Here is an 11,295-nt window from a genome sequence, read left to right on the forward strand (position 1 = left end):
TTACCTTTCTGTTTTGCTCGAAAACGAGATAGTCTGACAATTCTAGGAATATTTGTCTTTATTTTTTTAAAGAAACAACTGCAGTGACTGTGTACGAGACATCTGGTTGTGTCTACTAAGTTACTTCACTTGTATTTGTCTGGCTTTGGTTTAGTTTATGCGTTTTTGTTCTTGCGTGTGGTTTTCATTTAAGTTTATGGGCCTTCGTGTGTGTGTGTGTGTGTGTGTGTGTTTTGTTTTTGTGTTTGCTGTTGGCCTGAAGCTGTTGTAGTATTGAGTCTTTATTTATCCAGCAGGTTTCAGATGCATTCAAAGAAAAACACAAGCAGACAAATAAAAGAACATTAAAATAAAATTTGAAAATTGAAAAATTAAAAAGAAGTGCTATTGTCAAATATACAAAGTTTAAGGATATGCACATGTGAAAAAGAAAAAAGTCGCCTGAGAACTTCCATCGCCCATAATGCACTTTGAGGAAACAGGGAACAGTTTGTGAAATGAACTCAACCACGTAAAACATTTTTTTTTCAGTTTCAGCAAAACTCTTGCTGCCTCTGATGAACTTTGCCACTCTTCTTCTTCTTGACAGATTTTATGAATCCTCGGACAATCTGAGGTCAGAGGTCATGGTGTTGGGGTAAAAGGTTCTGGTTAAGAGGTCGGCAGTCATTGATTTGAAGTCAGACTAGTTCAGGGTTAGTGTGTTTAGTTTGTGGTCAAATATCCTGATCTATGATTCTGGGGTCATAATTGTGTGTCAGAATTGTTGGTTTGCGATCAGACATCCTGGTCTGGACGTCCAAGGTCTTCGGGAGGTAAGAGTCAGATGTCGTCGTCATCCTCGCTGGCCGCCGTGTCCACGTCCTTGTCTTTGTGCTCGGCGCTTTCTGTGAGGAACGCCTTCTGCTGCTCCTCCAGCTCATGCAGCTCCCCCTGCAGGCGGTCCAGGTGAAACGTCCGGCGGTTTCTCAGCAGGCGGCGGGGAAATGGGTTCATGTCATTGAAGGCGATGTTGATCAGCTTCCTGCAGGGGCACGAGGGTGGACACGAGAAAAGCCGAGTCAGGAGTTTGAATAAACTGTCACGAGGATCTGTGAAGTCCTGAATATGAACAGGACTTGTTCATGTCCCCCATCAGACCCTCAGGTGGTGACAATCTCATGGTTCCATTGAGCTACCCTGAGTGCTGCACCTTCATTGCTGAATTTTCAGAGATTCATTTAAAGAAACTAAAAAAACAAAACCGTGTACCTGCCGTCAGAGATGGTCTTGGTGAAGAAACGCAGGTACTGATAGATCTCCACACTGTCACTGATCTTCAAGATGTCCTCCTCTTTGTATTTGAACAGAGCCAGAGCGTACCTGAACATCACCTGTGGAATGCACACACACCTTAAAAGCCCCTGTGGTGCACACACACACACACACACACACACACACACACACACACACACACACACACCTGGACATCACATGTGGTATTGTGTGTGTGCACCTTTCTTAGATTAGATAAATAGAAGAAACAGGAAGCAAATATATTTCAGAAGATTTCAATATTCATAAACAAGAAAGGATCTATACCACAACAGAGCACGGCCACAAATGTCTTCAGCCTAATTTTCATTTGGATCATAAGATCAATAGTTGATTTATGGACTTCCTTGCCCTTCATAAAGAGTAAAGAGTATTGGAGAACAAACATTTTGAGCCATGGTGCGTTCAGGTGCCCGTTACCTTGGTGCCCTCATACAGGAAGGCGTCCCACAGCGGCAGGAGGATATCGCTGGGTAGACTCTCCACGAAAACTACCAGGAACCAGTTGAAGGTGACAAGTGAGACGTCAATGTTCTTCTCCTCCAGATGAGCTGCCAGACGAGGGAGTTTCTCGATCATGAAGTCCTTCAGAACCCTCTGGTCCGCCTGTATGCAGAAAACATTGATCAGTCAGAGGCCAGGCTGTATGTCAAGGGTCCAGGTCGTACTGGGCTAGTCCATCCACCTGAGAGGCCACTAAGTTCTTGGTGTAGTAGTCCAGAGGCATGATGGACTCTACTACGGCCACGAGACACCAGAAGGCATCCTCTTCATTCTGGAGGACCAACAGAGCCACGGCTGCCAATCTGGGAGACACACAACCCGTCAGCAAACTTACATTCTTACAACATAAAGAAGAACTAGGTTTCACAGAACCTGTTGAGCCCTTGGCAGTAACCGATGGCTGGGTTGTGCCAGGAGAAGGCCAATAGGATGCGGCACAGCTGCTGGAGGGTGGGGCTAGAAGGCGAGAAGTGCTGATTGGTTGTCAGTGTGCGGTGGAGGTCCAGCTGGATCTGCCTGGAGGCCGGATGAGGGGAAGTCCGACTCTTCTCACACAGCTGAAAACACAGAGGCCGGATGACTCAGCATCCGCGAACACAGATTGGCAGAGTCACAAAGCAACAGGCCGGGGCAGGAACACTACCTGCTGGTAGTGCTGTGGATGGTGGTCTTGAATGGTCCTGGTTCTCGCTTGGACTATCCAGCACCACACTCTGGGTCGGTACTCAGGCGGGATTCCTCCTCGCACCAAGACTTTGAGTTCGAGGGAGGGACAGAGGTCTTGGTCCGATCTGCCGGCAAGGTACTGAGCCCAGCGGCTCAACAGGGGGTGCTCCACAGCCTCCTGCAGGGAGCACAGAGATCCCCAGAAATAGTCAGAACCCTTCGGAGACTATTGAAGACCAGGCGACCAGGATCAACTCTGTGTGGACGCTACAACATCAAATCACTTCAGAAGTCGTCAGCTACGACTTGATTTGTTTTTCAGGGGCTCTCTGAGGTCTCAGACCTGGTGCAGCAGGTTGTAGGACCGGATCTCCAGTGCCTGGATCTTTGCCAGCAGCTTCATGTCCTCCACCTCGTAGTCCGGGACAATCTTGAAGCCGTAATCGTCGTAATCCCTGAGGACGACAACGCAGGGTTTACATTCCCCACACAAATAGCTCACGTTGGAGAGTGAAACTACACCCGCAGAGAAAACCATGTCTGAAACAGATCCAGACCTATTTCCTCTTGATGCCCGAGTCAGATTAACTAGTTTTCCTGGTTGCCAGGTAAGCGTACCTATTCGTGTTGAGTTTGAGGACGCTCGTCAGTTTGCCTTTTAGGGCGTCCTCGATCATATTCTGCACGGCCTCCCGCTGGACCGGATCCAGAGATTTGGTATCCTGCAGTTGGCGCAGGACGCCCAAGTAACGGCTCTCCACCTGACAGTTTGTCGCCTCCAGGTGGGCACACTGCAACCAATCAGTAGACAGACAAGTCGCCACTCAGATGGCAGGATAGAAAGAGCTCATCGGCACAGAAGCTTCTTGATGGTGACAGTCGAGAGTATTCAGACCAGCTACAGTATAGAGACGGGACCTGACGCCTACCTTCACCATCAGGCTCTTCTCCTGCTGGGAGCTGGTCCGCCACAGTTGGGTCAACTGGTAGATCTCTGAGTTCAGGAACTTGTTCTGGATCTTATATGCCTCAATGTCATCCTGAGGAGAGGCACGAAGCTCAGAGGGTCAAGATCTGAATTGACCTGATTCCGACATGATCTAAACCTGATTCTAACTTGAATTAAACCTGATCTAAAGAATTTTCACACCTTTGATTCACATCTACTTTTGAGACCGGATCAAACTGATGGAAAATATCACGCAATTACAACAGCTGTTGGTTTTTGGGGCACCGTCGCCCCAAACAGACACTGACCAGAGAGGAACTAAAGAAGGAACACAGCTCATTGATTGCTCCGGATCGAAAGCAGAAGTCCTGTGGTGGCAAGGCTAGTTAGCTCATGGCTAACGGGGAGCCACAAACAATCATGATATATAGTCTTCACACCAGATATCAATGAAGCTTCCTCACTACTCCACGTCTGCCCACGAGAACCTTTCCAACTTTTTCTTTCTGCGTCTGCTTATTCTGATTCACGTGTTCACTTTGTTTGTTACTACCCAGAATGCATTGCGCACTGCGTCATCTCCTCTCACCCCACCCACTAGAAAGTTAATTTGTAAGGGAACCGAGACCCAGCATTTTAAGTGGACCAGAGAATCAGTTTTTCCCTGAAGAGAATTTTGGTCTGGATCAAACAGGGGGATGTGAACACACCTTATGTTTGTGTGGTGAGGTCAGATTTAAAGGAACATTGCAAGATGTTTCTGGAGTCCTCCAGCAGGAAGTAAAGCTCCTTCTCAGCCGTATTGGTTCAGACTAGAATAATAAAAGATGTTCTGGGATCTGAAGCTAAGAGGTGAGAGATGACAGTCAAGATGTGCTCATATCCTGACTATGATTGTATTTGTGACAATACAAAGACTCATTTAGGTGAACGCTAATGTCAAGTCTGTGATCTTACACCTTCAAAACTTTCGGAATCAGAGTTACGATGGAACGGGAAGCAGATCTATGACTGCAGTTACTCCACCTTCAGGTTCTCCACCTCCTGCTGAAGTTGCTTGAGGGACACAGATTCCTGAGTGTACCGGCAGCTGGGTGAGCCAGGCCACCACGGCTTAGACATGGAGGAGGTCACATGGTCAGACAGCTTGATGATGACCTGACGGGATATGGTCACAAGTTGAAAAAAACGTGTATGGGAAGTTTATCCGTCGGTGGCGGTCTGCGACGTCGGGGCTCCGCACTCACCTCCTGCTTGGCATTGTTCTTCTCCGTCAGCATCCGGATGTTCTGCTGCAGCTCTGACACCTGCGCCTCTCTACTCGCCGCGTTCTTCCTCACCGCCTCCACCGTGGCCTCGGCCTCCTCCAATTTGCCCCGCAGATCGGCGGCCTGACGCTCGCGGTGACGCAGCAGCTCCAGACGCTCCTGCTCCCCGTCCACCGACAAGAACTCGGCGCAGGTTCGCTTCTCCAGCTGAGACGCCTCCAGCGCCTTGTGGAGGATCCACACCAGCTCCTGCAGGACAGGAAACACAGTTTAGCTTCAGAGGCGCTACGATAGAGTGCTGACCTGAACTGTGTGTGTCTGTAGTGTGAGCTGGATGACCTTCTGAGCTTTGACCTCCTCCATCAGCATCTGGTTTTCCTGCAGCAGACGGGCCGTGCGGTCCGAGTCTTTGCGTCGCAGCGACATGGTGGGCGTACTTGGCGTCTTCATCTTCCTGAGGTAGCTGTCGAACAGCGACGATGACTCCTTGCCCTCAAGTGGAGATGACTGACCTGCCGGATCAACCAGTGGAGGGATGGGGGGCGGAGACGGAGGCTCAGACAGGGGCCTGGCCAGTGACGGCACTAGGATGTGATAAAAAGACTTAAATGCCTGCCTGAAACATGCCTGTGTAATTCTATGTGGAGGTGTGTCATAATGTAAAGTAGCATGTCGTACCGGCGAGGCTGGCGACCTCGGCGGTGCCCGCTTCGACTCTGGGCGGAGCTTCGACGTAAAACACGCTCTGACCGAAGTCCTGCGATGACCTTTTCCTCAGAGAGTGCACTGAATTTCTGTTCAGAAAAGCCCAACGTGAAAATCAGTGAGAACGGCGACGCTCGTCACACTGCTGGTGTGTCTGAGAGAAGTCCCTCACTGGAGCTCGATGAGCGGATGCTTGATGGACACATTGGCGAGCGGTGTACGTTGCGTGGGGGTGTTTGCCGCCTCCTCCCCGACAAAACCTATTGGGCTCTTCAACGCCGGCAGGAAGTCGTCTGCTCACACAACGAAGAAGAATATACCATTCAGGTTCAGCTTAACTACCTCATCAGTCTATTAACTCTTGACACCCTTTCCCCTATCTGGTTACACCCATGGTAATCCAAATGCCTTTTCAGAGAACTAAGGAGGAACTTCAAAAACTCTGCAATTGAAAGGACTCAATCTGTAAAATGCAATCTGTATGAAAAGAGTCTTAATTTTGTTTGTGTCTCAGAATCAGCTGTGTGTAATTACCTTTTCAGCCGACAGAGGGAGACAGAGAGCTGTCAGTGTTTGATGGAAGCTCTCACTCTCTCTCTCACACACAATTTCTAAGCCTTTTGAGCAGAATGTATTAACTTACATTCCTCCATTCATTCCCTGCAAACTTACACTCATTCAGCCCTGATAATAATCACGTGACCTTAACGACATCCTGCCGACAAAACACGCCTTCACCTCAAAAGTTATATTGGTTTCCCTCATCGGGACCCACATTTTTATCTTTGTGGTGACATGAGTTGTTATGACTGCAATTGAGTTTAGGTCCTAAGTAATACAGAACAATGACAGACACACACACGCAGGCCCACACACACACACACACACACACACACACACACACACACACACACACACACACACACACACACACACACACACACACACACACACACACACACACACACACACACACACACATGGGTGGATGCGGTCGAACCAACAACAGGAAATGATGTCAGCCTCAAAGAGTGCTTCGCTTCCTGTATTCATTACAGGACCCTTCCTCATGTTTACACTGTTGCCGTTAGTGTAAACAATTGCACAAGTTGAACAAATGCAAAAGTTGCCAGTTAAAAGGAAATTTTTTTCCCCCAGACTAAAGTTCCTCGGGCTGTTATTCCCCCTCATCAATCAAATGTATAGATGATTTTAATTGCGTTCCCTCAGCATGAGAGAGGCAGTCAGTCCGGTTAGAAAAGACACAGGAGCTCTGACTGTCAGGTCATAAAAGCTCACACCCACACTGGTCGTCATGGGAACCCTGTGACCCGCTCCAACCTGCAGTCACAAGCTCCGTTTTCACTGTGAGTTTTACTCTGACTTACAGTCACACATCCTCAACTTGCCTCGAGGAGGGGCCACTGACGCTTCACACAGTAAGAAACAAAAGAACCCAGACTGAACCACATCTTTACGGCCATCACAATACCATCACAAACAGTGAGATCCACCATCAGAACACTTTGCAGCACTTTAAGAAACCCTAATCCTAACCCTGACCAATAACAAAACCAGTTATTTTGTCAATCACAATTAGTTAAAATACCTATTAGATCCACCATCAAACCACTTGTAACTGCTATTAGACCCACTAAGACCTCCATCAGAGCCTGTTGGAATACCTTCAGAACAAGTGAGATTCTCTATCACAACTAGAACCCAGAATATTTATGGAAACCACTTAGATCCACCCGAGGAACTCGTTCGGAGCCACAGAAGAACCAGTATGATCACCATCAGAACCGGTTCTTACCTGCAGTGTTGTTGTTGTTGTTGTTGGTCAGACCTGTGCAGGATAGGTTCTGCCTGTGATGCCACCGCTTGATCTGGAGCTGCTGCAGCCAGTAGAGCATCAGCTCTTGGCTCATGGCCTGGAAGGGGTGGAGGGGTTGGGGGAGGGGGGTGGAGCAGGTAGAGAACGTACAGAGGGCAAAGATCAGTGAGTCACAGATCACCGCGTACCTCCTGCACCAGGTTTCTCCGAGTGGCCTCCTACCCTGAGTATGAACGTGCGTTCGGGCGTCTTGATGTGGAAGGTGCCCTTCTCCGCCTTCAGGGGATACGTGAAGGTGGCGCCGCTGAGCTCAACCCGGCCCAACGGCATCACATCCTGCGGCGTGCGGTAGTAGAACATCTGGTTCTTGTTCTCCTCGTAAGTGAACCAGCGCTGCTTCCAGGCCCTCAGCGGCCCCCCTTGCTTCTGCAGGAAGCCACACAGTTTGGGCTCGCCTGGAGAAGAAGCCGCAGGGTGGGGTGGTACCTGGTCACCGGAGGACTCAATGTTGAGGGCGAGGGTTTGAGGAGCCAGGAGGTTCTGCTGGGCTTCAGCAGGAGGATTCCGTTCGCTGTCCATGTCAGGAACAAGAGACTTCTCCACACTTTGGTCCTGAGAAAGTTCTGCTTGATGTTCTAGTTCTTCATTTGGTTCCCGATCGATTTTTTGTTCTGGTTCTGGCGTTTGCTCCGGTTGTGGTTTTGGATCTGGATCTAGGTCTTGTTCTGCTTCCTTTTTGGGTTGAGGACACTCTTCGCAGTTGTTCTGGTCTGAACAAAGAGGACCAGGTTTCAGTGGATCTGGTGGCTCTTTGGGAGGAGGAGTTTCGACAAGAGAAGAACCTTCCAGTCTTTGTTGCAGTGAAGCACAAGGAACTAGCCGTGTTTTATCTAATCCATCTGGGCGGGGGTCTTCTGGTTCTGGTTGATGGAAATCATCTTTTGAGGAGGTTGAATCTTCTGGAATAGGATCGTGGTTTCTAGGTTCAAAGATATTTCGTTCATCCAGTTCCTTTTTCATCGGTTGAGTCTCGGTCGAACTTTGTTCCTCCTGGTCCTTCTCTTGCTGGGTTTGGATTTTGTCGTGTTTCTCAGATGAGTTCAGTTTTTTCTCTGCTGGATTCTGATCTTGTTTTGATGGTTTTTGATGTTTCTCCACTGGTCGCTGGTCTTTCTCAGATGGACTGCAGTCTTTCTCTGGTGGACTGTGGTCTTTCTCTTGTGGACTGTGGTCTTTCTCTTGTGGACTATGGTCTTTCTCTAGTGTACCATGGTCTTTCTCTGTTGGACCATGGTTTTTCTCTAGTGGACTGTGGTCTTTCTCTTGTGGACTGTGGTCTTTCTCTTCTGGACTATGGTCTTTCACGGGTGGATCGTGATCTTTCTCTGGTGGACTATGGTCTTTCTCCGATGGACTGTGGTCTTTCTCTAGTGGACTCTGGTTCTTTTTCTCTGAAATCTGGTCCTTCTTTGCTGGAATCAGTTTTTTCCCCGCTGGTCTCGGGTCCTTGTTTCCTGGTCTCTGGTCCTTTTCAGGTGGACTGTGGTGTTTTGCTACTGATCTCTGGTCTTTGTCTGCTGAACACTGGGGTTTTTGTTCCCTCTTTGCTGGTTTCTGCTTTTTCCTCAATGGTCTCTGGTCCTTCTTTGCTGTCGTCTTCTCTTCACCCATTGGCCTCTGGTCCTTCCCTGCTGGACTCTGATCTTCCTGGCAGTTCCCCAAAGGTATCTCGTCTGTTGTTGGACTTTGGTCCTCCTCTAATTGTGTTTGGCCTTGTGGGTGACTCTCTGCTGGTCTGAGGTCTATATAAAACTTGGACAGATGGACGTCCTGACGTCTCCCCTGGTCTGCACCCTCGGACTGTGACATCTGGCCGGCCGGTCGTGGCGTCTGCTGTTCAGGGCGGGCAGGATGTGAGTGAGACAAAGCAGCACTGGGATTTCCTCCTGAGCCGCTTCCATCCATCCTAAAAAAAGAAAGGCAGCGAGAATTATCGGAGATCTGTGACGAGACGGTTCAGATGTGGACCCTCAGCAGTTCTCACCAGAGACTGGGGAAAGAGTCGACTATTTTTTTTTTTGTCTGTATTCATGAAAATGACAGCAGTCAGCTAAAGAGAGTGGCAGATTAAAGACATGAAGTTCGTCAGGTTGAAGTTTGTCTTTCACAGGAAAATTCAAGAGCTCAATAAAAATAATCCAATGCGGCGGTGAAGCAGTCATCTGGACTTCGGACCTTTTTATATTTCATATTTCTGGAGATCCTAATGGTAATTCCTGCCTGGTGGTCAGGTGCAGGTACATATGCTGGGGTGTTAGTAACTAGTAGTTACTGCTGAGTTAAGAGTGACTCTGCAGGAGATCAATGTGAGTCAATTCTACATCTAAATGTGAAAATGAAACTTGTGTGTGTGTGTGTGTGTGTGTGTGTGTGTGTGTGATAGGGCACATGTCTATTTGTCTATGAGATCATAAATGAATCATGTACTCCCTGGGTAAAATGAATGGTAAAATTCCAGTATTTCGCAAGAGCACTTCCATATATAAATACAATTATTATTTTCATTGAAGAAAAAGAAAAAGTAACGTCCACCTGCTGATGTGTCACTGTGGCAGTCATGTTGTAAAATTAACTTGCGGTACTTGAAGCCGCTCGGAGTTTAATCTGCTGAAGAAATCCCAGTTTATATTAGTTCTTCACTGCAACACCAGAAACAGACTCCTGAGTTCTGAGGGAACCTGAAGTGTCCTGCGCTGGAGTGCTCACCTGTCCAGGTGTGTGTTTACAGAAAGAAAAAAAAAGAAGTGTCCTGCCTCATGTGATAGTGCATCCTGTATCTGCTCTGTGACGTCACGTCGCTCCAAACACCAGTTGCCAAATACTGCAAATTATTCACAGTGAGAAAATCAGCTTACAGCCACTTATCCCAAATTCTCTCTCTCTCTCTCTCTCTCTCTCTCTCTCTCTCTCTCTCTCTCTCTCTCTCCTACATTAAAACATTTCTGAAGTATTTCATTAAAGTAATCACACTTGGCCGAGAGTACTCTTCCAACTGTTTTACCTATTCTATGGTACTTCTACTCAAAGTCAAAACAAACTCCGGGTTTCTCATGCTTGACGGGCGCGCGGGTACCTGGAAAGGGGGGCGTGGTCCGCTGACACCCGTCCGGGCGTCTGATTGGCAGCTGTCAGATTCTAAGAATACAAAATAAAGTTCCTTCTTTTTCCTTCTTCTTTTCTTTGCGTCTTGACTTCTGCTTTTTATTCTTCTTCCCCTTCCCCCTCTCTTTCTCTCTCTCTCTCTCTCTCTCTCTCCGCGTGTCCTCCCCTCGTCTTCCTGATCCCTCCTTCAGCCGGTTACATTCCTCCCTGTGGAACACCGCAACAACAATACGCAACTTCCGCACCTGCTTTTCAAAATGAAACAACCAACTAATCTCTTTAAACTATCCAAATTATCCCATGAAACAAAAACTTTTTTAAATTCAATTTTCATGAGCTACTGCTGCTTTGCCTATTTTGTTTATTATATTATTAATTATTTAATGATTATATTATATTATATTATATTATATTATATTATATTATATTATATTATATTATATTATATTATATTATATTATATTATATTATATTATATTATATTATATTATATTATATTATATAATTAATAACTATAACCTCATAAAGACAAACTTCTGTATTTGCGGCTCTGTTCTGAGGAGACTGAGGCTCCACGAGTCTTATTAAATGTCCTCGGATCTCAAAGGCAGTTTTATTTCAAGACACGAGGAAGTGATTTGCAAACAAATAAAGAAAATAAAACAAGGTGCTTTAAAAAAAGGAGAATAAAGTAAATACTTTATTAAGATAAAGTCAGCAAAATAAGTCAAATGTAAAGTTTAATGGAAAGGCTGAGTAAATAAACATGTTTTAAGTCGATGGAGAAGAAGTGAGTGCGTCAGAGAGTTTAGGAAGTGAAAGTTTCTTCTGTCTGGGGAAAACCCAGTTAACGACTCTGGATGAGATGTAACTCCCACACTGATTTACTG

At 47.0% G+C, this 11,295-nt stretch overlaps 1 protein-coding gene across 2 annotated transcripts; it reads right to left on the bottom strand.

Moving 5' to 3' along the window:
* Positions 1-271: 271 nt before the first annotated feature.
* Positions 272-10,517, bottom strand: tbc1d2 (TBC1 domain family, member 2). Of its 2 annotated transcripts, none has more exons than XM_080502264.1 (17): positions 10,377-10,517; positions 7,466-9,209; positions 7,223-7,340; positions 5,579-5,699; positions 5,380-5,495; positions 5,041-5,285; positions 4,681-4,950; positions 4,460-4,591; positions 3,414-3,524; positions 3,103-3,275; positions 2,828-2,939; positions 2,462-2,662; positions 2,191-2,375; positions 2,000-2,120; positions 1,735-1,920; positions 1,252-1,373; positions 272-1,024 (listed from the first exon to the last, which is right to left on the bottom strand). In XM_080502264.1, the coding sequence occupies exons 2-17, from the start codon at positions 9,206-9,208 to the stop codon at positions 823-825; spliced, it is 4,158 nt and encodes a 1,385-aa protein (XP_080358390.1). In that variant the 5' UTR covers position 9,209; positions 10,377-10,517; the 3' UTR covers positions 272-822. The 2 variants fall into 2 exon arrangements, with proteins under 2 accessions (XP_080358390.1, XP_080358391.1); XM_080502265.1 differs by having other exon boundaries at positions 949-1,020.
* Positions 10,518-11,295: the final 778 nt, after the last annotated feature.

Source organism: Blennius ocellaris (assembly GCF_963422515.1).
Source record: "Blennius ocellaris genome assembly, chromosome: 9".
Taxonomy (NCBI): domain Eukaryota; kingdom Metazoa; phylum Chordata; class Actinopteri; order Blenniiformes; family Blenniidae; genus Blennius; species Blennius ocellaris.

Bases quoted from the DNA above. Each gene is read 5' to 3' on its own strand.
- tbc1d2 (XM_080502264.1), bottom strand. From the start codon at position 9,208: ATGGATGGAAGCGGCTCAGGAGGAAATCCCAGTGCTGCTTTGTCTCAC. The intron at 5,496-5,578 runs GTGAGGGACTTC...TTTTCTGAACAG, and splicing joins CATCCGCTCATCGAGCTCCA to AAATTCAGTGCACTCTCTGA. The intron at 1,025-1,251 runs GTACACGGTTTT...GTGCCCCTGCAG, and splicing joins AAGACCATCTCTGACGGCAG to GAAGCTGATCAACATCGCCT.